Source organism: Magallana gigas, chromosome 5 (genome assembly GCF_963853765.1).
Source record: "Magallana gigas chromosome 5, xbMagGiga1.1, whole genome shotgun sequence".
NCBI lineage: Eukaryota > Metazoa > Mollusca > Bivalvia > Ostreida > Ostreidae > Magallana > Magallana gigas.
Window position 1 is genome coordinate 39,535,761 of NC_088857.1, and position 26,156 is coordinate 39,561,916.

The 26,156-nt window shown below is 32.3% G+C and overlaps 1 protein-coding gene, 1 long non-coding RNA gene and 1 other non-coding gene across 10 annotated transcripts; 2 read left to right on the plus strand and 1 right to left on the minus strand.

Annotated features, from left to right (window-relative positions):
- The first annotated feature begins 4,588 nt into the window (after positions 1–4,588).
- LOC136275575 (uncharacterized) lies at positions 4,589–18,147 on the plus strand. Of its 7 annotated transcripts, XR_010714166.1 has the most exons (11): positions 4,589–4,716; positions 4,982–5,046; positions 5,231–5,368; positions 5,474–5,561; positions 5,856–5,914; positions 6,039–6,137; positions 12,614–13,853; positions 13,984–14,161; positions 14,287–14,385; positions 14,533–14,960; positions 15,055–15,630. XR_010714166.1 is itself a non-coding variant. In XM_066085153.1 (8 exons), exons 1-8 carry the CDS (start codon positions 4,628–4,630, stop codon positions 17,286–17,288), a joined length of 960 nt encoding a protein of 319 aa, XP_065941225.1. In that variant the 5' UTR covers positions 4,595–4,627; the 3' UTR covers positions 17,289–18,147. The 7 variants fall into 7 exon arrangements, 4 of the variants coding, with proteins under 4 accessions (XP_065941225.1, XP_065941226.1, XP_065941227.1 ...); XR_010714165.1 differs by having other exon boundaries at positions 4,595–4,716; positions 5,853–5,914; positions 12,614–14,161; XM_066085153.1 differs by lacking the exons at positions 13,984–14,161; positions 14,287–14,385; positions 14,533–14,960; positions 15,055–15,630 and adding an exon at positions 17,150–18,147 and having other exon boundaries at positions 4,595–4,716; positions 5,853–5,914; positions 12,614–12,893.
- Positions 18,148–22,409: 4,262 nt separating this feature from the next.
- Positions 22,410–24,824, plus strand: LOC105328081 (uncharacterized). Of its 2 annotated transcripts, XR_010714429.1 has the most exons (5): positions 22,410–22,907; positions 23,350–23,496; positions 23,640–23,745; positions 23,844–23,869; positions 23,945–24,824. It is a non-coding gene; the product is annotated as an uncharacterized lncRNA (long non-coding RNA). The 2 variants fall into 2 exon arrangements; XR_010714430.1 differs by lacking the exon at positions 23,844–23,869 and having other exon boundaries at positions 22,412–22,907.
- A 910-nt stretch (positions 24,825–25,734) lies between these two features.
- Positions 25,735–25,806, minus strand: Trnaw-cca (transfer RNA tryptophan (anticodon CCA)). The gene has a single exon. It is a non-coding gene; the product is annotated as a tRNA-Trp (tRNA).
- Positions 25,807–26,156: the final 350 nt, after the last annotated feature.

Here is a 26,156-nt window from a genome sequence, read left to right on the forward strand (position 1 = left end):
TGAGAAAAATGGGACAGAAAATTGATACAGTCAAGTGGGTGGATAGACACACAAGGGTAAAACAGTATACCCCCATCTCCTTTGGAGCAGGGGTAAAAAAAAAAACGTTGAAATTAAGATTGAATGATTCTTATTTTTTTTTTAACAAACATTTGCAGACCAATGTGTTGGGAAATTTGGTAACTACAATACAACTTACGCTGTACTTTTTGAAGAAATCTGTTAAAATTATATACAATGGCCTCTTTCCTTCTTTTTTCTTCTTCTGTTTCTGAGAAAATGGTTTCAGGAAAGAATGTACTTCCTAGGCTGTTGGAAAACAGTCCTTAGAGAGAAATGTTGTTCCTTCAACTGGAAACTGAGTAGTTTTAGCATTCCATGTAGCTTCAATCATATAAAAGTCATTGTAATGTGTAAGCCTCCCGTCTTACGGATCCAATTGAGGGTCAGCTCAAACTTAGTGATGACAAGTCCAGTATTTCTTTCTCTTCGGTTTTATTAAGCGTGATCGTATAGTTACAATTACATCAGCTAATAGCAGCCCAAATCAGGAGTCTCAATAAGCGGAATCTATCTATCTATCTCTGTTCAACATCATTTTACATGGGTATATATAACATTTTACTTATGATGGACAGTTCTGACTAGTTCGGCCCATTTACGACGATCATCAGTGAACATTTAGTGTTCAAAATTAAGATTAATAGTTTATTCCTAAATAAAGTAACAAAACCGTCAAAACTGCCAATCAAAGAGTCTAGATGCAGGATTTGAGTCTCCGAGTCCTGGGTCTCGGAGTCCCCCACCTAGTATGAGGCGGTATCAGGAGAAAACGTACCCAGGAGAAAACGTACCCAATTTCTAGGGTACGTTTTCTCCTGGAGAAAACGTACCCGGGTACGTTTTCTCCAAACGTACCCTATGAAAATAATAAATATACTACTTAATAGTTTTTAATACTTTTAAATACTATTTTACACTAAATATTCCGGAAAGTATGAATTTTATAGATATATGAATTTAATACTTTATATATTTAAAGGGTTTGGACATATAAGATAGTTTTCAAATGCTACTTTTATGCATATTTTAATGCATAAATATATAGAAATGTATTCATTTATTTTAGTACGAATGACCTGTCATACATTGTTATCTGTCTACTTCTTCTAAGTTTTCCAATTTCCATTTACCGTAAGCCTTACATATTTGAGTATTTTTATGCGAGATCCCCTGATTGCCTTTTAATTATAGAGATAATCAATTAAATACCTGAACAGTTATTATTATGTAATGTTATGCATTGCCTCCCCGCGCTAATGAGGTAGAAATATTCACTCCCCACACATTATACATGTCAGTGCCATCGGAAGCAAATTGAAAGTGGGGGAGGGAGGGTAGGGGCTAGACTTATAAGGATTATTTATTTATGATCAGGAAATCACATATTTACTAAGACTGACTGTTCAGTGTGTTGTAGTTCATCTCGTAGTATGTTTCATATATATGAATCAAACAAATATTTAAAAGACTTAGACTTGATTTGAGCTAAAAAATTTCAACTTAGTTTTATAAATAATTTTCAATAGCTGATAGAATTTCAATGTTCGTTATAAGTAATCTCCTATAAACCTTTGAGACTTTCAAAGTATGGTCAATTCTTGAGACATTTCAGCAATGAAAACAAAAACTCTGAATATAGGTGACATATTATTTTTTTCGTTTATTTACAACCTATATATACATAAAACATGTAAAACGCGCTATCGACTTCTTGAGATACTCATCATTTAGTTCTCCAAATTAGATTGCAGTAAAATTCATTATTTAACGGTTTCCTTTATTGTGGATCAATTGCCGACTCAGGCGATGTTCGTGTATGTGAATGTAACAAATTATTGTCTAATTAAACAAAATTATTATCTTAATAATTTATGTACGTGTTACGTATTTAAAAACAACAGCAACATTTGAACAATGTTTATTGTATATTTTATTTTGTTTCATCCAAGAATATTAATGAAAAATACAATTTATTATTTTCACAGGGTACGTTTTCTCCAGGAGAAAACGTACCCGGGTACGTTTTCTCCTGGAGAAAACGTACCCTAGAAATTGGGTACGTTTTCTCCTGGGTACGTTTTCTCCTGGGTACGTTTTCTCCAGCATTCTATGAGGCATCACTTACTCACAATACGTTCATTCATACACGGCATAAAAGGTTACAAAGGTTAATATATAGAATACACAATACATGACTCAATATAGAGTACTAGAGCTATCGTTGCAGACACAGAATCGCCAAATATGACACTTGTTGTTAAACTCTCAATTTGGATATTATTATGCCCGTATTATGCACCTGGTTTCATAACATCATTTAGGAATACTACGCATTGCTACAAGAGTCACAGAGTTCATTCTGTCAATTATCATTAACACCATTCAGTGCGCAGCATCTAGGTACACATAAATATCATAGTGACCATTATGTAATACTAGCAATTCAAGGTCATAGCATGGCTATCTGTTTACGAATGCTATTTGAACAATTTCAACAAAACAGTGCCTTTTGAGTGGCTTGTATCAGACAGCAATAATATCTAACGATATTTATTTCACTGTTGACCATTCAGTCATCAGTCAATACAAGATCGGATTGCTTATACTTGGAGATAGTTTACAACATAATAAATGAAATGTTAATAATAACAACATAATATAATTGTACGACTTTAATCAACTGTTATACCAAACTGTTGAAAAACTTGAAAATTAAGATCTAGAAAACAATAAAGAAATGGGGATAAAAGCCGTCCTAATCGGTAGTAAGCAAACCAAATGCAAAATCAATAAGCGTAAACGATATTTCTTAATGCATGGGTGGTTTAAGCGTATTATCTACAAATGTAAGAACATGTATTTTCAAATGTTCAATTATTAAGCAGCACAGCGGAAACGATTGAATGTTCTGCAGGGTTTACAACCAGAACAGGCGTTTGTGAAAGTAAGTAAAAAAGCATGGGAGTGTATCTCAGTAATGGGTATGTAATCTGTTAGAGAAATTTGTTAATCATTGTGTCTGTTTCACTTCCTCTTTCTTTTTTTTATATTTATTGGAAGATATTAAAAACCCTGACAGTCCCTTACAATGAAGCGCATTGAAGTGGTAAAAATGTTCGTTTGAATGGAATATTCTAAACTTTGTATCGAACGTCAATTGTTACATATATGAACATGAAAATATGAACAGTGAAAATGAAGTGATTGAATCGTTTGGTAACCTCAACAGCATCAAAATGACGCACACTTTAACCATATTCATCCTGGTTAATATTTTTGATATTTGACACGGTAGAAATTAAGTACATTTAAAATATTTAGTATCCGTGGGTGTTGGTTGTGGATTTTCCATTTTGCAACTCGGACTCGATTTCCGTGTGGTAATTTGAAATCCTTTACACCAACAAGGGTCACTCCTCATAAAAACATACGAATAATTTTTCTATGTATAATAATACGAAAATTGCGACAAATTTAAAGGTTATACATGTACATTAGCACTGCAAATTAGAAAACGGTCGAGACAGTTGGATATTCATCGCAATACGCGATTGAAGGGTTGGTATCATTATCAAAACAAACTTAGGATCAGTTTCTGGTGTAATTTTGTTTTAAGATCACTCCTTTTAAATTCTATGACAAAGAACGACGTAAACACTTCGAGGTAAAACAGTTGAGCACAAGTGTGTTATTATGTGATTGATGATGAAGTTATAAATTTTAAAGTAAGCAATAAAAAGAACTTATTAATTAACAACAATAACTGTAGTTTTCCTGCAAAGAAACAATAATAAACGCTTGTATTCTCATTGACAAATAAAAGCGTATTTCCATGGTCTATGGAACCGTTGTACATACATAGATAGGTTATCGGCTGAAGGGTTTATCAATTGATATTTAGACATCCTCAGTAACTACGGTATCTTCAGCACATATTCTTGGATATAGCGACAACTCTGTTTTCCAAGATGATGGCGCCCATGCTACAAGGCAAATGAAGTGAAACAATGGAAATCTGACCAACATGCGTTGTCTTGAGTCTCCACCAGAAAGTCCAGATTTCAATCACATAAATATATGAAGGGATCTTGGGAATGCAGCAAAAATATGTAAAATTACATAATCTTAATTATCTCGGAAGTTAACAGCGAAGTATGCCCAATTGAATACAAGCAGAAGTGGATAGTACACAGAGTACTGACACTTTGAAACACGAAAAGTGAAATTGTCAATGGAATATAGGTTTTCCTTTTTTAATATATATAAGTAAAATATCATCTGTTATATACTTGATGTTAAGACATTTATTTGTGCATGGTTAAACACGAAAATTGAAAAAAAAAAACAATTTTTTAATTTACAATTAATTTCAAATTGTTTTAGGGATCTCGCGATTCTGTTTTGAAATATAATCGATGGGTACATTGTAGCTCTATGCGAATAAATATGAACATATAAGGCATCATGATGGTTCCTATTGGTGTGCAATTTCCCTATAAAAGTTATCAAGTTCTAAAAGGAAAATATAAATTTACTGCATGATCAGTCGTTGAAATGTTCCAAAATGTCGAGGATTTGCAATGTTTTGTTCCTGTTTTGTAATTTTATATCTTTATGCCTATCAAATGAAGATATCGGTGAATGCAGTAACAGGTTAGTAAACCTACGCTTAAATTGATCTTTATCGTTGAAATTGATAAATTAAACTAAATTATTTAATGTCATTAAGACAACACAATTGAGTATAAGAAGTAACTGAAGTTTAATTTAGGGATGTTATAAGAAATATGAAACATTTTATAATTAAAAGTCATCACCCATAATTTACGTATGCTAGTCAAATTGCCTGGTTAACAACATATGCCTACGAATATTCATGGAACCAATATGAAAGGGAAAAAATCGATCTTTGTTTCAGTAAAACGAACGAGACTTCATGCTGTGCTGATTACTACAGAGACTCTGAAACGAAGTCCTGCTTACGTTAGTAAAATGTCAATACTAATACGTACTGATAGTTTGAGTATATAATTTTGAAATCTATTTATATGGTTCTAAATTCTACAATCAGGATGAAAATAAATATTTGTACATCATTCATGTACAATTGCGTAACGTATTTATACTGATAACAGCTATTATACGTTGAATTTGAATTATCTAACAGCATGTGTCGGGTCGTTTGGACATGACTGTTCTACTCCATGTCAGTATGGATACTTTGGTCATGGATGTCGGAGAGAGTGTGATTGTAACTACTCTCAAACATGTGACCCAATGATCGGCTGCATTGTTACAAGTGGAGGTAACATATAATTCTTTTATAAATTAAATTTAATATTTATTTGATAGTACATTTGTTTGTGAAGATCAGATTAAAAGGCATTATGACGATTTTTTTTAAATTTAGAAATCAGCAATTTGACGGATTGCTTATACATGGAGAAAGTTTACAACATATTGACGAGAGCATACGGGATCAATATATGTTACAACAGGTACAGTGGTAATAAATGAAATGGTAATAATAACAACATAATATAATTGTACGATTCCAATCAACAGTTATAATAAAGTGTTGAAAAACTTGGAAATTAAGACATAGAAAACAATAAGGAAATGGGACAAAACCTTTCTTAAATCGGAAGTAAGCAATTAAAATGTAAAATCAATTAGCATGAACGAAATTGATTAATGCATGAGTGATTTAAGCGTATTAATGCATGAGTGATTTAAGCGTATTATCTACAAATGTACGAACATGTATTTTCAAATATTTAATTATTAAGCAGCACAACGAAAACGATTGAATGTTGTACAGGGTTTACAAACAGAACAGGCGTTTGTGAAAGTAAGTGAAATATTATGAGAATGTATCTCAGTATAATGGATATGTTACCTGCTGCATAAGTAAGGAATTTATTTAATCATTGTGTCTGTTTAACTTCCGTTTCAATTTTTCCCCTTTTTATTAGAAGATATTGAAACCCCACATGGGAATGTCGAGTGTAAAGTAAACGATACATTCACTGAGAATATATGTGCTGAAAAATGTGCCTACAACAAAACATCAGGTAAAGTGGAAACAATGTACTGTCTAAAAATCTATCTAACGTATAAATTTTATATGAGTTTTTGATTTCATGTAAAACGAAAGAGAATGACTTGAATTGTCTATTCATTTAATTCATGTTTTCTTTGATGGTCCAACTTAATAATAGATTTTCTGTAAATTGTTCATGTTATGAAATAGTGTACGATTCACGTCTCATAGTGTATCTTTTTTGCTACTTTCGTTCCTTTTCTGAACCATGTACAGATCTAAAAAGAGTTAGCAAAATGGATATATCTGAACACATAGAACATGTATATGCGTCATCATAAATAAATGGAAATAGCTTTTATTATTCTGGCATTGTTAGAATGGTCCATTCGTGCACACGTTGTACAATACTTTAAAACTGTATATACTTTGACTACGCTTCATCGTGAGACCATTTTTCGTGAGACCATTATTTTTTTAATAAGTAAAAACTGTCGCATGCTATCTATTTTAAATCATATTATGAGGATACATTGGTTCTTCCCAAACACATAAAACACAGGATACCACAAGAAAAATGTGATCTTTATTGTGAATAAACAATAATAATCTTCATTAAAGTCGTTATATCTCTTAATTTTATATTTATTTTATGAAATATGATTAAATACGCAATCAACATAGCCTAATATGTTTTAGTTGCTCTGATTACCAGTGTATAAAGACTGACCATGAAGTTTCAACTGTACAAGTAAAATCTATTTCCGAATTTTCAGCATATAAAAAGAGGATTGGATTCTTTTAAATGCGGTTGATTTGTACTAGGGATGTCAACGAGAACTCGAGTACGAAAACTAAAATTTGTTAAGCCGATTGCTCGTAATAAAGTGAAGAAAAAGGTTCGAAACATTTTTTTCTGAGCGCGGCAGTTTTGATCATGTTATACTGTGTTCCATCGAACGGATGTACATGTGCCTGGTATATTTTTGAGAGGCTTAAAAATATACTAAGGACATCCGTTTGATGTAACAAATTGAACATGAATTGATCTCTTTTTGATTTTGTAAATCATATTGTTGTTTTGAAAAGAAGTATTTACATGTATGCAAACATGTACATGTACTTCTAGATATCAATTTGTGGTTTTTCAAGTCAGTTTTTTTTTTGGATTAAATGTTTGTATTATTCGAAAATTTAATTAGTTATACTATAGATTAAGACTTTTTGTAAATAATTAACAAAATGTCTGCACCAGAGAAACTGCTTATACATGTACCTTTGGTATTTCAACTCGTTTAGGATGATGTGCGTTAGCTATAACTGAATATTACCTGATAAGTAATTTTTGTGAATTTATTTAAAAACCTACTTTCATTTTCGATAAACCAGCCAAAAATAGCAAAAATGAGAGGTAGGTGGTGGACACGCTTTGGCGGATCCTGGAAACGCTTTGGCGGATCCATGTCAGTGGGAGTAAGCATCAAAATGTTTCTTCTTGTTCTTTCTAAAACATGATTTTCCGCAACATTTAAGATCGGAAAAAGAAATATGCTCTGTTATAAATTAAGTAAATGCAATGGTATTGAAAAAAAACGAGCTGACAAAACAATTTATTCACTGGAATGTTAAAGAATCTATAAGTATTTCAACATTAACCCTCTTTTCATATTCTAATCAAATAAGTCACTTCAATATACAAAAAATTAAATTAACAAACAGTAAATTATTATAAACGAAAAATAAGAATTATGATGCGTTTTTTTTGGCACTGATCTTCTAAAATACCATTTTGTTTTTGATAAACATAACTAACGTATCCTTTTTTCACATCATGTTTGTTTACAAACACATGCAATAAGCCATTTGAAATATGTTATACATAGATCTCCAAAATCAATATACAAAACTCATATTCGTTCTGGCATAGCCCAATATACCAGATTAGAAGTAAATTTAAATGCATTCTCAAAAAAGGAAAATGCAGTTACTTAGCGATGAAGTTCATTTCATATTTGGATGAATCAAATCTCCCAAAGAACGAAAAGGAAAAAAAATCTAATCTAGAAACTGTTTATCAAGTTAGCTTAGAATGCAATGGGTTCTTTTTTCTTTTCTTTTTTTTAGATAAATCACATTAAGCTAAACAAAGATAAAACAATCATTTATTGTATATGAAAGTATCAATTATTTTGACTTAACCATGAACAACATTTTTTTTCAAAGTGCTATAATATCGACGATATCAACGGACTTTGATTTTTTTTTCAAAGTTCAATGAGTTGGTCCCAAAATTTACGCACTTTTCAAGTGCGTAATTTTTTTTTCTTTCAAGGGAAGATAATTAATGATAAATGAAAATTTGTTGGTGTTTTTTAAAATTCTTCTACTAAAAGAAAAATCGACCAGAAAAGTTTAAACTTAATATATGGAAGCATCCTCATGTAGTGTAGAGTTAAGTTTGTTTAAATGATGATCATAGAAGAACGAGGGGATATTGTTGAGCAACAAAGGGGAGGGGTCGAATTTTTAGAAAGGGATATATATAGAACAGTCTTTAAAGGTTTCTTCAAAAATGAAATGGGTAGAAAAGTTTGAATTTATGAGAAAGAATCCTTAGGTGGTGTATATTATGTTGGTCATATCATCATCCCAAGGGGTAGGGTGGGCCATAATAGGTGGAAGGTCGAATTTTCACAAAGAGAGATATAAAGAAAAATCTTTAAAAATCACCTCAAAAACCAATTGACTAGGAAAGCTTCATCTTTTAGTGAAGCATCCTCAGGTAGTGTAAAATCGAGTTTGTTAAAATCGGGATTACTGGAGGAAGGGATGGGTCACAAGGGGGGGGGGGGGGGGTCGTCTATTTTGATCATAGGAATATACATATATATTATTTTTTTCAAAACTCGTTGGTCAGAAAAGCTGTAACTTGAGTGATGTATCATAACGTAGGCTAGATTCAAGTTTTTCTGAATCATAATCCCCAAAGGCAAGGAGGGGCAACAATGGAGGTCAACGATTTACAGAGTAATCTAAAAAAAAAGAAAGAGAAAAACTATGGAACGCCGGGACTCTTATATGAGGATTAAACATTATACGCAGTTCTCTTCATTATATTTGGTACTATATTTATTATTTAAAGCCTTTTACATTATATCATGTGCATTTTCCATTATATACAGTACTCCTTTCATTATATGATGTATTTATATCACTTTATTATGTACATGTACATTGAACATTATATGAGGTGCTTCTAACATTATATGAGGTGCTTTCAACATTATATGAGGTGCTTCTTACATTCTATGCGGTCGTTCTAACATTATATTATGTACTTCTCACATTACATACAGTATATTCATTATTAAATGTAGTATTTCTGTTATTATGGTGATGATGAGCGTTAAATATTATGTACGGTCCTGTTAGCATTCCGTGCGGTAGTTTTTGCATTTCGTTGTGATGAGGACACAGTATTATATGCTGTGCTTTCATCGTTATGATGATGATCTTTCGGAAGCTTATTTTTCGGAAGTGGTGCTATGAATAAATGGATGATATTTTACGGGACCTGAAAATGTTTCAATTTATAGATGGATGTACCCATTGCCGGGCAATGCTATTTGTCTAGCTCTGCTTGAACATTCTTAAAATACTTGATGAGGATTAAAGTATATCCTTCCAATTTATAAGGCATGAAAATAGATCTGCACATTGTCTATTTAAGTTTTTTACCTGATAAGTTGAAAGAAATTATTTCATTACTACACAAATTACAATTCATAATTTAAAGTTAAGTTTTCTAATAATCCATATTTCTAGGACCCTGCCAAAATTTTAAATTATTCTCTTAGAAATACCCATTTAGCGTTACAGGAATTCTTATTTCTTGGTTTTGGGAAAGGGGTGGGGTGGGAATAAATATTCGATCTGTTCCTGAATACTTCATACAATATTCACTGTTGTGCCTTCCCGTGATATACATGTTCGCTTGCCAAAGGTACACGACTCGTTAGTTAGCGCAGAGACATAAAATTGAGTTTTTAAGTTTCAGCATTTTTGTATGCACCTGTCCTAATCGAAGATTCGGGAGTATATAGTGTTTACCCTTTTCGTCCATCTGCTTGTCCGCAAAAATTTAAACCGTGGCCGTAACTTTTGAGTTGGTGGAGCAATTGCTTTCATAATTCACAGATGTATTCCGGGTGATAAAACTTTTCTTAAAGAACCTCCGAATTAATAAATACTTTTTACTTAAAATTAGTAAACTTTACATCTGTATTAAATGAAGATGAAAAAGCAGTTTCTGAAAATTTAAGACACCCCCTCCCCCTTCCATTCTTCTCTCAATGCACACCATTCGAGCTTGAAAAATCTGCATATTATTATGTCTGCATAATATATAATTGGCTTATTGAATTAATAAAGAAATAGGACTTTCATTCATACAGATTAAATGTTGACAACTTATATGTTCTGTTCCTATTATATTTTAATAATTCATATTTAGTTAAACAATTTTTTTGATGGATTTTATGTCCACGTGTCCGGTTTGGAGCTCATGCACACAAGTACGAGAATTCAGTTTCACATCTCTACTTGCATTTAATTTTATTTTTTTAAGTGAACCAAAAATGTGTGCATGTACAACTCTCCTGTAATAAAAATAAAATATAAATGTACAAATTTCTGTTTTCATACGAGATGCTCCCACTCCCCCCGTCATATTGTATCCTTCCGTCGTTTCAATAAATAAAATGAAATTGATGTTACTTCAATTGTACCAAATTGTAAATTGTCAATATGAAATTTATTCATGTGCCTGAATGATCTCCAGTGATGGAGTGACGTCGTACTCCAAACCGAGTCGTACCTAAACCGACTTTATCAAATGGTCCGTCACACTGAAAACTCTGCGTTTATATTCCAGAGAGATTCCGAAAAATAAGCTTCCGAAAGATCATCATAAAGATAAAAGCACAGCATATAATACTGTGCCTACATCACAACGAAATGCAAAATCTACCACACGGAATGCTGACAGGACCAGACATAATATTGAACGCTTATCATCATCATAATAACAGAAATACTACATATAATAATGAATATACTGTATGTAATGTGAAAAGTACATAATATAATGTTGTGTTTACCGCATATGTTAGAACGACCGCATATTATGTTAGAAGCACCTAATATAATGTTGGAAGCACCTCATATGATAAATGTACATAATATAGTGATATAACTACATCATATACGAAAGAAGTACTGTATATAATGGAAAATGCACACGATATAATGTGAAAAAACCTTATATAATGAATATAGTACTTAATATAATGAGGAGAACACTGCGTATAATGTTTAATCCTCATATAAGACAGTCCCAGAGTTCCATAAAAATCTATTAAGACCCTCGTCCTGCTTGTGTTATTTTCTGAAGACCAGTTATGAAATTTCGATTGTCTCTCTTACAAATAAGTTCTAAAGCAATATATAGACCTACTCGTATCATATCTGTCTTTGCTTTAGCTGCCGTCATAAACATTTGCATTTCTCCGATGTTTTGATTTCGTTTAAAAGATCAATTTTATTATGGGTAACCTAAAGTACCCTAAAGAAACATTCGCATGATTTCTGATCTCGATTTATCCATATAAAATCAACCTGCAGTGAATAAGCTAGTATTTCAAAACCATTTTAGAGAACACTGACTGCCTACACCGTCTGTTGAATAATATATATCCGTGTCTCTTACATTTTCCTGTACAAATAAAACCCCGAAACTTTTTATGATTTACCTTTTTCCGAGCCGAAACATGACTGGCCACTGGACCATAAAAGTTATGAAGACAACGCAGAGTGTTTAACAGTTGACTTTGCGGTGTTAAAAAATTCCGGAACGAGAAGCTAACAGGTAAGTGCATGTATGATGCGAAAGCGATTCTCTGCATGCACTGTCTGGTGTACCGGTAGAAATGGTCATGAAGCTTCTTTGGGGTAATAATATTGGTGCCGATCGGTCATTTGGCCTCTATGGATTGCTCATTGACAGAGACTGTTGTCATTCTCCATCTGAGTCGCCTAACTTCTTGGCAAATTTGTTTTACCTAATATCCTATATTTAATTTTGCAATGGCGCATACTATATGCATGCAATAATTATATAAAAACTAAGTATTTCAGTTGTTTCAATATGGTCATTTCATAATAATTGCAGAACAGAAAAAGTTATATTTGTTTGGTTACATAACACTATATCTCTAATACCTACATGTAGTAATTTATGGTTCTAACGTGCGAGGTAGACTCCTGTTGACATTCAATGGCACCAGATCCCTATGAAAACATGCACCGCTGTTTTTAATAACATCCCAATGACTGTGTTTGATCACCTCATAATATTCAAAGAATGATTCTTTCTTCTTTTTTTTTTTTAAAAAATATGTTAACTGTTGACTTATGAGCCTTAAATGAATTATTTCTTTATGATTTCAGATCGGAATGCTTATCTTGGCCTTCTGCAAGAAAAGAGGACACTCCTTCAGAAAAAAAATGAAGTTTTCATTCTTCTCTGCATTCTGATGGAGAAATGGACCATGAGAGACTACCTGTCCTGGCTGCACCCTAAAGCAAAGTTTTACATCTATGCCTTCATCACGATGCCTATCTGCAGTAACCACCACTGGCTACTGTTGGTTGCCAATGTTACAGAGAAAACAGTTTCGGTGTTGGATCCCCAAGGACACCAATATTCAGACATAAAATTCAATTTGAGGTTACCGTAACATATACTTCTTTGTAATGTTAGAGACATGCATGGTCTCATTATGAAAGATTTGTTAGATATTTTAATTTTTGTTTATGATGCTTTAATTATTATTATTTCCAATGATCTAAGATATTAATATTAATCTGAAGATTCTTTGCTAACAAAGCTTGTTCCATGTTATTGTTCACAATGCGGTTAAATATTCTGGTTAAAATTGTCTCAACATGATAACTTCTATTTGCTAGTTAGTTTTGAACTAAGCCAGTTTGTAGTGTTTGTCGCATTTAATTTGTATACTTAATCAGCACTCAAAATGTATTAAAAAGCCATCAAAACTACCTGGAATTTGTTTACATAACAGTTTATTGAGAGATCTTGATCTTACTTAAGGTATTCGATGTATAACGAGATCGTATTTTCCCGCCCATTTCCGTACAACTCGGAATCGGGGGATTCCCCTAGAGTTATCGGTCTTGTCGATAAGAGTTATCGTTTTGAAGCGAACAAAAATGGGCGCCAAGAGGGATGGCCGAGGCCGCTTTACGAGCAATCTTCCGAAACGAGTGCGATTTAAGAAGACTTATGTTACTACAGAACATAATTACCAAAGCGGACATCAGTGCCCTGGAGATTCGTGTACGTACAAGAAATGTCCTTTATTTAATAACGTAAAAAATCTTGGGAAAAATGTCAGTCGTAATTGGATGGATGGACGGCGGGTGATGGAGTTAGGGGTGCTGTTGGAAAACTTATCATCTTGTTCGCATTGTCGGATGGGTCCCATCCCTCTATATAAAGAGAACATTGTTGGAGAGAGACGGAGGGGTTTGGGGGGATACTTATACATAATGTGTATAAATCCCGAGTGCGGAGAAGTGAACATGGTTCCCTATGGTAAAACGCACCGCCAAAATAAGAAAACAACTGGGCTGCCGTGTTTTGTAGTAAATACAAAATTGGGAACAGGTTTGTGATTTTTTTATGATTTTAAACCAAATTTAATATAACTGGTATAAACAAGTAACAAATAAATATTAGTGCACATCAATTTTCATCATAATTATCTAATACATGTATAATGAACAAATATATTTAGCAATGATTGACAGTCTTGGGGGGGACAGAGTCAACAACCTTCTGTCAGCTTTAAACATTCCTACTATAAACAACAAGACATTAATGGTGATGGCGCGCCGTGCAGGAGAAAGTGTGGAAGCTGTAGCTAAGGTTACTACAAAGAAGGCGGCTGAGGAAGCTTATCATGTGGAAATGTCGTAAGTTATATTCAGTTTACTTTTTCTGTTCTGATGAACCAAAAAAATCATATTATTTTTTATTCTAAAATGTAATAAATTGTAGACAAGCCATCATAAACAGTTGTATTATTTTTTTTTCATAGTGAAGTTGCTGATGCAGAGTCGACTAAAGCTTTGCAAGGAGTAGAATTGCTAGAGGATTTGGGTGTTGGGGTTTTAGCAGATGCATCACCGATAACAAAGTAAGTAATTGAAACACTTAATATACACATGTACAAGAAAAATTGTTCACAGTTGTATTATTGTAATTTTAATATTTAAAACATTTTTTTATAGAGAGATTCTGCTAAAGACCAATTTGCATAATTGATAAAAATCATTTATATCAGGCCCATGAAGAGAGCGGAGTTTCTCCTGGAAAGTTTACCGAAAAACATGCCAGGAAAAGGATGAAGAGACGCAAGGAGGTGCAGGAAAACATTCAGCTCCCTTCAACAATGCTAAGACGTCTTGTTCTGAAACAAGAAAGAGCTGTAACTCAGGGAGCCCAGGAAGCACTGGAGGGAGATTCCTATCAGTCTGGTAGGTCTAGACCGATATATTTTATGTACACTACAGAAATGTACAAATACTTTACTGTCATCATGCTTTTACATATATATTTACCGATACACATAATGTATACTTGGTCACAATGAGCATCCTGATATTGAAAAATTACCAGATCCAGTTGTTCCTGGTTGCTTCAAACCAGTGACTTTACCATCAGCAGAAGAGCCTACGTTGGTTATGTTTGATCTTGAAACCACTGACCTTAGTGAGTTTTCTAAGTTATCTTTTTTCATGTTTTCATTTTTAAAATGTTCAAGTGTATTATCAAAGATATTTTAATTGCTAATAATATATTACAGTACGAGGAAGGCAGATGCCCCCATATTGTGCAAATTGCTGCTGTAGAGCTGAAAAGTGAGGCAACATTCAATACCTATGTTCGACCCAAGATGCCTCGGACTGAGAACGCACGACTAGTAACTGGTATTATTGCAAATTCTAGTGGCGTGTCTGTTGCAGGAAAATCAGTGAAGTCCGACAATATTCATTCTGCTGCAGACAGATTTATCAGATATTTGACAAAATTCAAGAATGTGTGTTTAATTGCTCACAATGGCCGGCGTTTTGATTTTCCTGTACTTGTTTCGACATTCAAAAACATACAGAAAGACACTCAGCTTTCCAGTGTTGTGACTGGTTCTGTAGACAGTCTAGCAATGTTTAAGAAGTGTTTTAAAAATCAAGATTCATACAAGCAGGAAAGTCTTTACCGATCCCTTTTTAACGAAACATACGGTGCCCATAATGCGGTAGACGATGTGAAGGCCATAGGGAAGCTTGTGCAGCATGCATTGCTATCACAGATAGATACCCTTTCCTTTACATTTCCTCTCAAAGCAGTAATCCAGCAACTCATCTACAATGGTGAAAAAGCTAGAAACCTTGGCAACACGTGTGCAGAATGCTGTTCTTTCAAAGTGTATGGCAGGAAAAATAGCCGGATCTGGGCTGACTCTCGGACATCTTAAGGCGATCAAGAATCGTGATGGTGAAGATGGACTCAAAAACACTTTTCTTGTTAAAACAGAAGGACAATCAAGAGTAAGCTGCACTAAGAAAACACTAGATGATGTTGTATCTAAACTCATGAGTGCTTTGTAAATGATTGTAAAGTCAAGTACTGGAAAACATGCTTATTTTGAAGAACCATTTATATATATGTGTATACCTTTATAATGTAAGTATATGCATTTACATATAAATATATTCACTATTCTGATGTATTTATACATTATGTATCTGATTGTAACATTTCAAATGAAAATATCAAACACTTGAGTTGATTAAGCATGTTTTTGTATATCAGATTAGCACTTCTCAGATTTTACATTTTGGGGGGAGGGGTAGTAGAAACTAGAATTTAAAAAAAAATTGACGGTAAAAAAACAAAATTTGTATCTGAATTTGTTGCTTATAGATGTCTTTAAATTATTGTTATACCAAATATTGGTGCACTTTCAAACTTTTTTTAATTTTGGGCCATATTGTACACTTGTCTGTATTTCACTAACACATTCTTGGAAGCAATGTTTGCAGTTTGAGTGAAAAAAAAAATTATAAGAACTTCATTCTTGGATTTGTTTTTTATTGCATTCTCTTTCTTATATATTTAACTAAATAAAATGAAGCTATCATACAGTTCTTATTGAATTATTGGATATTATGAACTGAGGTTTGATATTACATTTAGTGCTGAAGCACCGAAAATATCAATGGCATACTTTTCTAAATATTTTGAAAACAACAAGGTAAATTTTCATTCTTTTTTATAATATGGTACTGAGATATATGCTTATTGTAAAAATGAAAAGTAGAGGTCTATACCTGATTTAGGTCGTTATACATTGAATACCTTAAGGAGGCTTGAAGGTCAAGAAACTAACCCATCAGATCTACTTAACATTTTTAGAAAAAGTTTGTTTATCTTAAAACTCTTATTTGGTAACGTAAATGTCCATATTTCTTTCTTTTCTAAAATTGGGTATTTTCAAAAATATTTTTATATAGAGCTCTTCCGCTAAAGTAGTCCTAAATACAGTCTGAAATGGTAACGACCATCGAGCCCTCATAAAATTCTAGAAGTAACACCCAGATTTGGTTGACCATTTTTCTTTTATCATTTAGGGAAACAACATTTGTAGATATGATGTGATTTTAAAATATCCTTGTAAATTGTTTAGGAAAGGAAAAAAATATATAGAAAACTATAAATGATAGTTTTGAAATACAATGTAACATGTATTTATGGACTGTTCAGCTCACTTACTTTACCCCGTGAATTACATTTTTGGCTAAGGATTGAAAACAATTGTAAATGATAATGATAACTAATTAATTTTATTGCACCAAGTACGTTGTATTCTCTTGTAGTATTTATATATTTTATTGATTAAGGATGTACATACACAAGAGGAAAAAGTATATTCCAGAAGGATTAGAAAAATGGAGCAGTGACCACCAAGCACTCAGTTTTCAAAGGAATGACAATAGTTGTGGTGTCTTTGTCGTTATGATTGGTTTATTTGAAACATGAACTTAGATTACGCCTGTAAATGGTTTGTTGTTGAAATTGAAAGAAAGGTTTAACATATATATTAAATATTACAAACCTTATTACAAGGTGAAGTATTTTATACTTAGCTTTCTGTCTTATTTTTATAACTCTTTTCTGTAACGTAAATGAGGCGCGTTCATGTGACCAGTTACAGAAAGTATATAAAGCAGACTGAAGAGGGGGATAACGTTTACCAAATTCCTTTTTTAAGAAGCCAATGTCTGGGATTTGGACGCATTGCCAAGACTGCTCTATCTGGGTCCACCGGCAGTGTTCCAACAAAAGTAGAAGGAAAGCCTCCAAGAAGGACCATATTTCCTTGTTATATGGTTGGTGTGAAAAATGTAAACTTGGACATTCATATCGAGCGCAGCGAGGATTAATGGTAACACGTACATTGGCCGCCATTTTGTTTTTATAAAGTTAGCTCGATCATTAACTGACTGTCACTTACCGATGTCTATTGTCCCTTAACTCGATTAAAAACTTTTCGATGTTTCATTTGAAGGAAATTAAAATTTTAAATAATAATATGAAAACCAAATAGGTTTAAATAGTACTCAATAAAAAAATACGACTAGTTCTACGCATGTCTTATCAAATTATCAATCAAGGAACTGTTCTTTAAAGCTGAACACCGCTCGTAAATAGGCACCGTCACACAGATACCTGGTATATAAACCCTTCGATTTCGTTACACCCGATTGCACACCTGAACCTCGTGGCCGACATGTAGTATTCCTTTCGTGGTCTTTAGATTTTATGCATTTTTTTCTTATCTTATGTTCATTTTCTGTTCGTATATAATGCATTGACCAATTTATTTGATGTTAGTATTCTCCTGGCTTCAAAAAGTGCGTAAAATTTGATAATTTCATCGCGACCGGGTAACACGGCGAGGCAAAATGTACGTCCACACAGGTGAGACCTCTACAGCGAAGTACTTTGAACTGTTTTGAGGTCTGTCCCTAAAATAAGGGTTGTAGGGACAGCAGTGATTGAAGAGAAATATGGCGGACAGTGCCTATTTACGAGCGGTGTTCAGCTTTAAGATACTGAATAAAGTATAAAATTGTTTTTACCGGTAGTCGACGTAAGAATTAAATTGATGAACAATGAAAAAAGAAATAACTTTTAATTGGTGAACACAACCTAGCCATTCGGTTAACTCATTATTTCCACAACCTGGGGAGTTTCACAAATCAAAATCATTTGACAATTCGTACAAAAGACAATTCTATTACAGGAATCACATAACTCTCTTAGGCTATTTCCGAAGACAAATCTTGTACGTTTTACGTACGAAATATGAGGTCATAAAGTAGACTGAGCACGCGACGTTTAGTTTAACTTTGGCTAATGATTTGAGTAGACGGATCCTACTATGTGTGTTTCAAATAAATTGTTGTACAAAAATCAACTTGCACTGCGTCAAATTTGCAATTGGTACAATGGTCACACCGTTTACCTGTTATTGATAATGTATTATGTACATTCCGCACTTAAATTGTTCGGAAGAGAATTAATAAAGTTGTTGTTTTTGTGCACTTTGTTAAATACAACAAGAAGGAAAGTCTCTAAGGAGGACCACATTTGCCTGTCGTGTGTAGGTGTGAAGATTGTAAACTTGGACATTAGCATTGTTATGTTATTATTCTGTACTTAAATTGTCGGAAAACGAGAAATAAATATCATTGTTTTGTGCACATTGTTGAAAGCGTATTATTTATTATTGTTAGAAGAAATTTAAGTCGGTTTTTTTTTATTTATTCTTAACAAGATTGGAATGTTAAAGCATCTAAAGAAAATGCATACGCTCTATTATTGAAGAGTTACTGTAACAGCAAACGCAATAAAGTTTTTATATAGTTTTTTTTTCGATTAAGTTTTTTCATGTTCATTTTTAAGGGTATTCAACGCCCTCTGACAAAAGTTTCGAATAAGAGTTCAAATTTTAATATTCCTTAAACATATGGCACACAAGCCTTTGTTCGTTAAAAATGAAAGAAAATATGTTCGATTTTAAATAGAAATCAACTTTCTAAAATGTTTTGCCTTTCATAAAAACGAAAGACCTTGCTATGGTCGATGGCATCCTCAGGTAGTGTTAATTCAAAGTTGTGAAAATCATGCCCTGGGGTAGGGTGGGGCCACAATGGGGGTCGAAGTTTTACATAGGAATATATAGAGTAAATCTTTAAAAATCTTCTCAGAGACTGATCAGCCAGGAAAGCTGAACCTTGTGTGGAAGTATCCCCAGGTAATGTAGATTCAAAGTTGTGAAAATCATGACCCCTGGGGGTAGGGTGGGGCACAATGGAGGGTCGAAGTTTTACATAGGGATATATAGAGTAAATCTTTAAAAATCTTCTTCTCGGAAACTAACCAATCCATCTGACTTGAAAAATGAACAAGATCTTTTTCTAGTATTTCTGAAATAGCCTTAAATTCTCTCCTTCGTTTTGGAGAGTAGTGATAGAACTGAAAAATACCTTTAATAACCCTTTCAAAACAATCACTTAGATATTTCCAAGATTTAACAGCATCTAAAATTAACAGCTCTAATTTATGTGCTACACATGGCAAAGATAACAATTCTGGAAATTCTTCCTTTAGTTTACAACAACTCCTGATTTGGATCCAAAGTTCACAGATGCTCAATCAAAGTTGGCCATAATCAGAGATGGTGTCCCCTTGTGATTGATATACGGAACTCTCCGTCTAAAGGAGGTAAATACATGTACATGATTCATGTATATACCTCTTTAGACGGAGAGTTCCGTATAAAAATTATAACGAAAAATGTTTAAATTTCCGAAAATAGTTACCTATTTGGATTTTTCTTTACTGAAAATTAGTTCTTAGCTTAAAATATTATATTCATAAGGTAGATCTAATGGTTAATTTTTTAACCACTTAACCTCCTTAAACTTCTCAGTGAATGTGGTTGCCAAATGGACAGCATAGGTTTTCACTGCGCGTTAATAAAATGCAATGCTTGTGGTTTCTAGAAAGCAACGTTAAATCAATTGGAGGGTTAAGTAGCGTAAAAGTAGCACTATAACCTCTGATCAGTGACCTTTTCAGATTGCTTTAATATTTGTTGTTACTTGCCTGAACCTGACTGGATAGATATTTGTTGGTGCATGCAGAGAATTCAGGTTTAGATAATAATGCTTTCTTTGGATTTCGCTTATTGTTTTTTTTATTTAGTGGCCAAATGAATGTTTAATGATAAAAGAGCGGGGTTTAATTTGTGTGTTCATTGCAAGTCAGTTTGTATAACAAATGAACAGCTTTAACCATATATAATATAATAATGCTTTGATAATGAAGGTACTGTAACATATACTTTTAAAATTGGTACAGCTGTATGTTGCTATGATAAAATAAATTTAAATTATGTTAAACTATGTAAATTGCTGTATATAAAATTAATGTAACATGAGATATTTTAAGGTTTTTTGGCTGCCTTATGCATTATATTTTAAAGACAATTCTATTGGTATAATTCTATTTAAATAAAAAAAATGTTATAAATTTAAAAAAAAAACAACAACAATATTATAATTCAATTACTCAACGAATTATGTTTAAACATATCTTAATTAAGATATTTATCAGTCGTTCAATTATTCAAGTAAAATTTAGGTACATTTGCCAAGTTTATCAAAGATTCAAAGCGCAATATATTGTTTCCTTAAAAGCGTTTACGGTAATTAAAGTATATTGATGATGTACAAAGTCCTGAACTTCGGTTGGCACTTCCTTCAATATATTTGCAATATTCTCACTAATTGCCAATTTGATTAATTAGAAATAATTACTGGTATTATAGATTGCCTGTTGCTATTGACTTGCTACCTTACAAATGGTAAATTTCTATAATCATGGTTCTTTGTGGTAGTATTTTCATGTGCTATCTCATTTCATTATGCACCTCAGATAGCAATGGTGTATGCAGTGAAAGGTGAGCAATTGATTTTGTTTATGTCATTTTAGATTCAGGAAACAGTATTGGTCAGAGTATTTGTGTTAAGGAATGAGTCTTTTCTGGATTTCGACTAGTCAAACGTAAACTTGATTAATGTTCATTAAATCAAGATAAAAGAAAATTAAAATAGTATATTTTTCTTTTTTTTTTTACTATCATACAACTTGCAATAGAAATAGTAATCAGTGTTTAGAATCTAACAAGGACTATATTTTTGGCGGAACATTGGCGTAGGAAAATATCACATGTTTCGCAAGTCAGAATTGTTGTACATTAATGGGTCTGTTTAAGCATTTTTAAAAAGATAACACTAATATTGGATTTTTCAACTAATGTGAACTAATGATATAATACTTGGGTTTCATAATATGTTTTAGAAATATGATTTGGGTTTCATAATATGTTTTAGAAATATGATTTGCCTATCTAATTACATTTTTATAAGCTTTTTAAAGCGCCTATTCTATACATAGATTTGTGGGAAAAAATTACTAAAATCAGGTTTTTTTTTCTTATTAAATGGTCATATATATAATATTTAGTTTTTCTGTCAATTTATATCTTTATATAATATCTTCATAATACCTAAAAAGGTATTTTTATATTGGAAGCATAAAAAAATATTCAAAATATCTTCAAAATTAAAAAAAAAATAGACGAAATGCGGGCTCAGCAATATCAAATTTAGTTTATAAATCTATTCCAATTTAGTAGTATAAGCTAATAGACATTGTGATATTCTATCATTTCAATGAAGAATAGAATCTTCATATCTTAAACAGATATCTACATAACTGCAAAAAATAAAATTTATTTCTATTACCCTTTAAATTAAGGAAAAAGGTAGTGACCTTGACCTGACCTTTATGCGAAAACAAGGAGGTCCAATTTAATTTAATTGATAGAATCATGTGGTTAAATGATATGTTTGACTGTGTAAAAATTTCATGACGTTCTTGTTACATGTATAAGAGGTATGTTTGATAACGAGAAGACTCCTTCCTTAATATTCCGTTTTACAAAACCCAGCGCGGTAATATTTTATAATTCATATTGAGAATGTTTGGTTCGCTTAAATTATATCTGTTTTCATTTTACAGTTTTTGTTTCTATTATAGTATAATATTCATAAAATTGTTAAGCCTATTACCAGTGGCCATGCTGCAATGAAATGTTTACGCCTTTTAAAAAAATATGCATAAAATTAAAACAGATGAACTTTTGTTGCATTCCTATAGCTGAATCCTCATTTGTTATATTCATATTCTCTTTCATAATCTTAATATGATCTTGTGGACCTTTTTTCGAATATATGTTGTAAAAAATTGCACTCAGATATTCAAAGTGTTTTAAAGTATATTATTACGCTAGGATGGGAGTTTTGATCTGTTCAAAACTGAAGAGTAAAGGAAATTTAAGTTAATGCACATTTTTGACGATTGCTGGAAATAAAATCAAAATATATACTTATGCCGGAGTAAAGTTTCCACAAAATTTGTAATGCACACGTGTAATAGAAAGAAAACATTTTCGTTTCAGTGAAAAGAACGAAATCTTCTGTTGCGCTGATTATTACAAAGATTTTGAATCTAGGTCTTGCTTACGTAAGTGAATTACTAATGTTGTTTCTTTTGATCATTCAGGAGGAAATAATATAGTTATACAACGAGATGCAGTTAACTATTTCTACTTTATATAATTAAATTTGAATTCAAAGTCCGAAAGTAACAGTCCGACTTGCATAGGCTTCCTGGCCGTTGTCCTACTTATGTACTCGCAAGATGTATCTTGCTCTCATGAATTATGTATGAACTACTCCGCTCTGCACATTCAGGCATTTATTAATTTAAGAGGTAATGTACATACTCATGCATCTATACTCAATAATTTCATAACTTGACTCTTGTTAAAATGACTCAGAACTGTAAAAATTTCTGCATCTTTATAGTTGGACTAAAAACTTTTCATAAAACACGATTGCACATACGATATCGGTCATTGATTACAATGTATCTTCGATGCTCTGAATGTTTATAAATTTTACAGCCTGCATCGGTTCATTTGGACACAACTGCTCTCTGACGTGTAAAGATGGATACTTTGGCCATGGTTGTCGGAGCAAGTGCGAATGTAATGACTCACAAACATGTGAACCGCAAATCGGATGTACTCCAAGAAGCAATCATTATAATGGTTTAAAAAGACATTTTTGTATATCTAATCTTTTTTTTTAATATGTACATGTATTTACACACATGTAAGTTTGAAAATATCTGCCTTTGTAAATGGAAAAGCTGTATAAGAGATGCACAACCTAGTATAATTATACTTCACAGGTTCTACACTGAGCATCAACTACATGTATGTAGTTACTGTAGTTGTCATTGCGGTTATCCTTTCCGTGCTTGTAATTGGAACAGCTTTGTATACCCGTAGAAACATGTGAGTATCACTGGTTAAATTTTTATACGTTGCTTGAGTAAATGATTGATCGTTACTATGCATTAACTGTCTTGTAATGACGTATTGTTTGCTTTTAGACTAAACAAATTCAAAGCAAACTCAGGTAAAACACTTTTGTTATTTCTTAAAATTCAAATCACTTAGCCAGCATATTAATTATTGAATCGTCTTCATTTAGATAATGAATGTTCAGTGGAAAACAGGGAGGATCGGATACTCTATCAGAATGCTTCTTCATCACAGATAATTGAGAATCAAGTATCTCCATCCAGCATTTGCTTACAGTCACAACCTAATTCATATGGCAATACAATAAGAGACAACAACTGGATATCACACGGATATCACAGACCGAACAAGGTCCTGTTGATACCGCATAATACTGTTGAGAGTGGCTACTCTGAAATTGATAGTAGTAATCCCCACATTCAAGACAATGGTCGTGATGCTGTGGCGGTGCTATTAAAGACTAACGTTATTGGCGATGATTATATTCAGGCAATATCGGACGAAAATAACAGCTGTCTTAAAATAAACAAGAAGGAAGGTTCGGTTGATAAAACCTCACGTGTATACATGTCTATGAATTACAAACCTATGGAGCAACACTAAATATTTTCTCAATAGCATGTAACACAAACAAATTCTCATTAAATTTTAGAAATTTAAAGGACTGCATGCTTGATACTGATATGCTTGCACCCGCTCTACTAGGAGTAAATGATATCTCAGCCAAGTAAATCTATTATATAACATTAATAATTTTTTCCTTTTCATACATTACTATTTAGCAATTAATGTATTAACTAGGCAATCTGATCATATATCAATTTCCGTATTTGGAGAGAAAGAGGTGTCAGTTTAACAACGAAGACTTTTATTTTATAAACGACTGGTATGCACCGTTCATGTATCAGTGATTTATGATTGATTTTCAAGTTGAGAATTTTATTCACAGTATATAAAAAATACACACAAACTACAAATATTACAGTAGGGTGTATGAATACAAATAAGGTGACAAAGCAATTAAATGTACGAAATAAGAAAATTGTGTATTATACATTTACTATTTCCTATGAATTACTTTTTCATATAATTTAAATTTTTTTTTTTAAAAACCACAGGCTTTGCTTAAAGAATTTTTCTATTTTGTTTTCCCCACGGGGAAACATTTTTTTATTGTTGCATATTAAACTCCTAAAAATCACCAAATAAAGATAACTATAGCCGATTTCTATTCAGGAATGGTCTTTTCCATGGTAGATTACCCTTTTTTTAACGAAAGTGTTGATATCCAATTCAATTACATGTAATAAAAGGTTTTTATATCAATAAGGAGAAAATATTGTAAACATAATTATGTTCCCACAATAATAAATATCCATCTAAAGTGATACCTAATCATCTATCATCTAAAGTTATTTCCGTAAACATTAATTTCCTCTTCAACAAATATGCTGTGAAAACGACTTTTACATATAGCTATAGAAATAATGTCAGACCAATTTGCATAAATTATCCGTTTCCTGCAGAATGATATCTATAGTGATATATAGGTACATTTATTTATTTATACATTGTATTTCACAAAAAATTGTTTTCTGTTAAAATCATTGGCAGGATATGAAAAAAATAAAATTAAAACGTGTCTTAGTCTTCATGTTGTACATATATAATGACATCATGAACAATGTACATGTAAACGAAATTTGAAAGGTCCATGCAAATCTTATTTCTCATGTCAATCATATTTTCAATAACTTTGCAATCAATTTATCAAAAGTTAGTCATACCAATCTTAGCGATGTTGTGATGATTTGGAAAAATAAGTTTTGATCAAGCATGCTCTGATTACAGAACCAACTGCGTTTTATAATACATGTATATATGATTTAACTGGTGTGACTGTCTCCAGCTTTTGCCACAAAATCCTTTGAACTTGGTCATTTACTGCAAAAAACATTCTGATCCCGACGTGATTTGAACACGCAACCTTCTGATCTGGAGTCAGACGCGCTACCGTTGCGCCACGAGATCGATGACATACATCAATGTACTATTGAATTTAAATATGTTTGCTTTATATAGAAATTTTACCAGCCATTCATGTAACTGTATCGTTGAGTAAATGGTAATTTTTCTTTGAAGATTTAATGTGAATATTTTCTTATGGTTTACATAACATAAAAAGTAAAAATTGAGCAAATGATGTTTGTACAATGATGTAGTTACCCTCGAATTAGAGTTCGCCATTTGGGTTTAAAATAATATTGAATAGTTTAATTATCGCATTAACCAGTTGAATTATCGTATAAACCTCGAACACAGCAAACGTCTGTCTTAAAGGAGGAATCTTTTAAAAATAATCTTCTAGAAAAATCCACACA

Excerpts from the sequence above, each read along its gene's own strand:
- LOC136275575 (XM_066085153.1), top strand. The coding sequence starts at position 4,628 with ATGTCGAGGATTTGCAATGTTTTGTTCCTGTTTTGTAATTTTATATCT. Across the intron at positions 4,717-4,981 it reads ATCGGTGAATGCAGTAACAG|TAAAACGAACGAGACTTCAT; the intron begins GTTAGTAAACCT and ends TCTTTGTTTCAG. Across the intron at positions 6,138-12,613 it reads TGCCTACAACAAAACATCAG|ATCGGAATGCTTATCTTGGC; the intron begins GTAAAGTGGAAA and ends TTATGATTTCAG.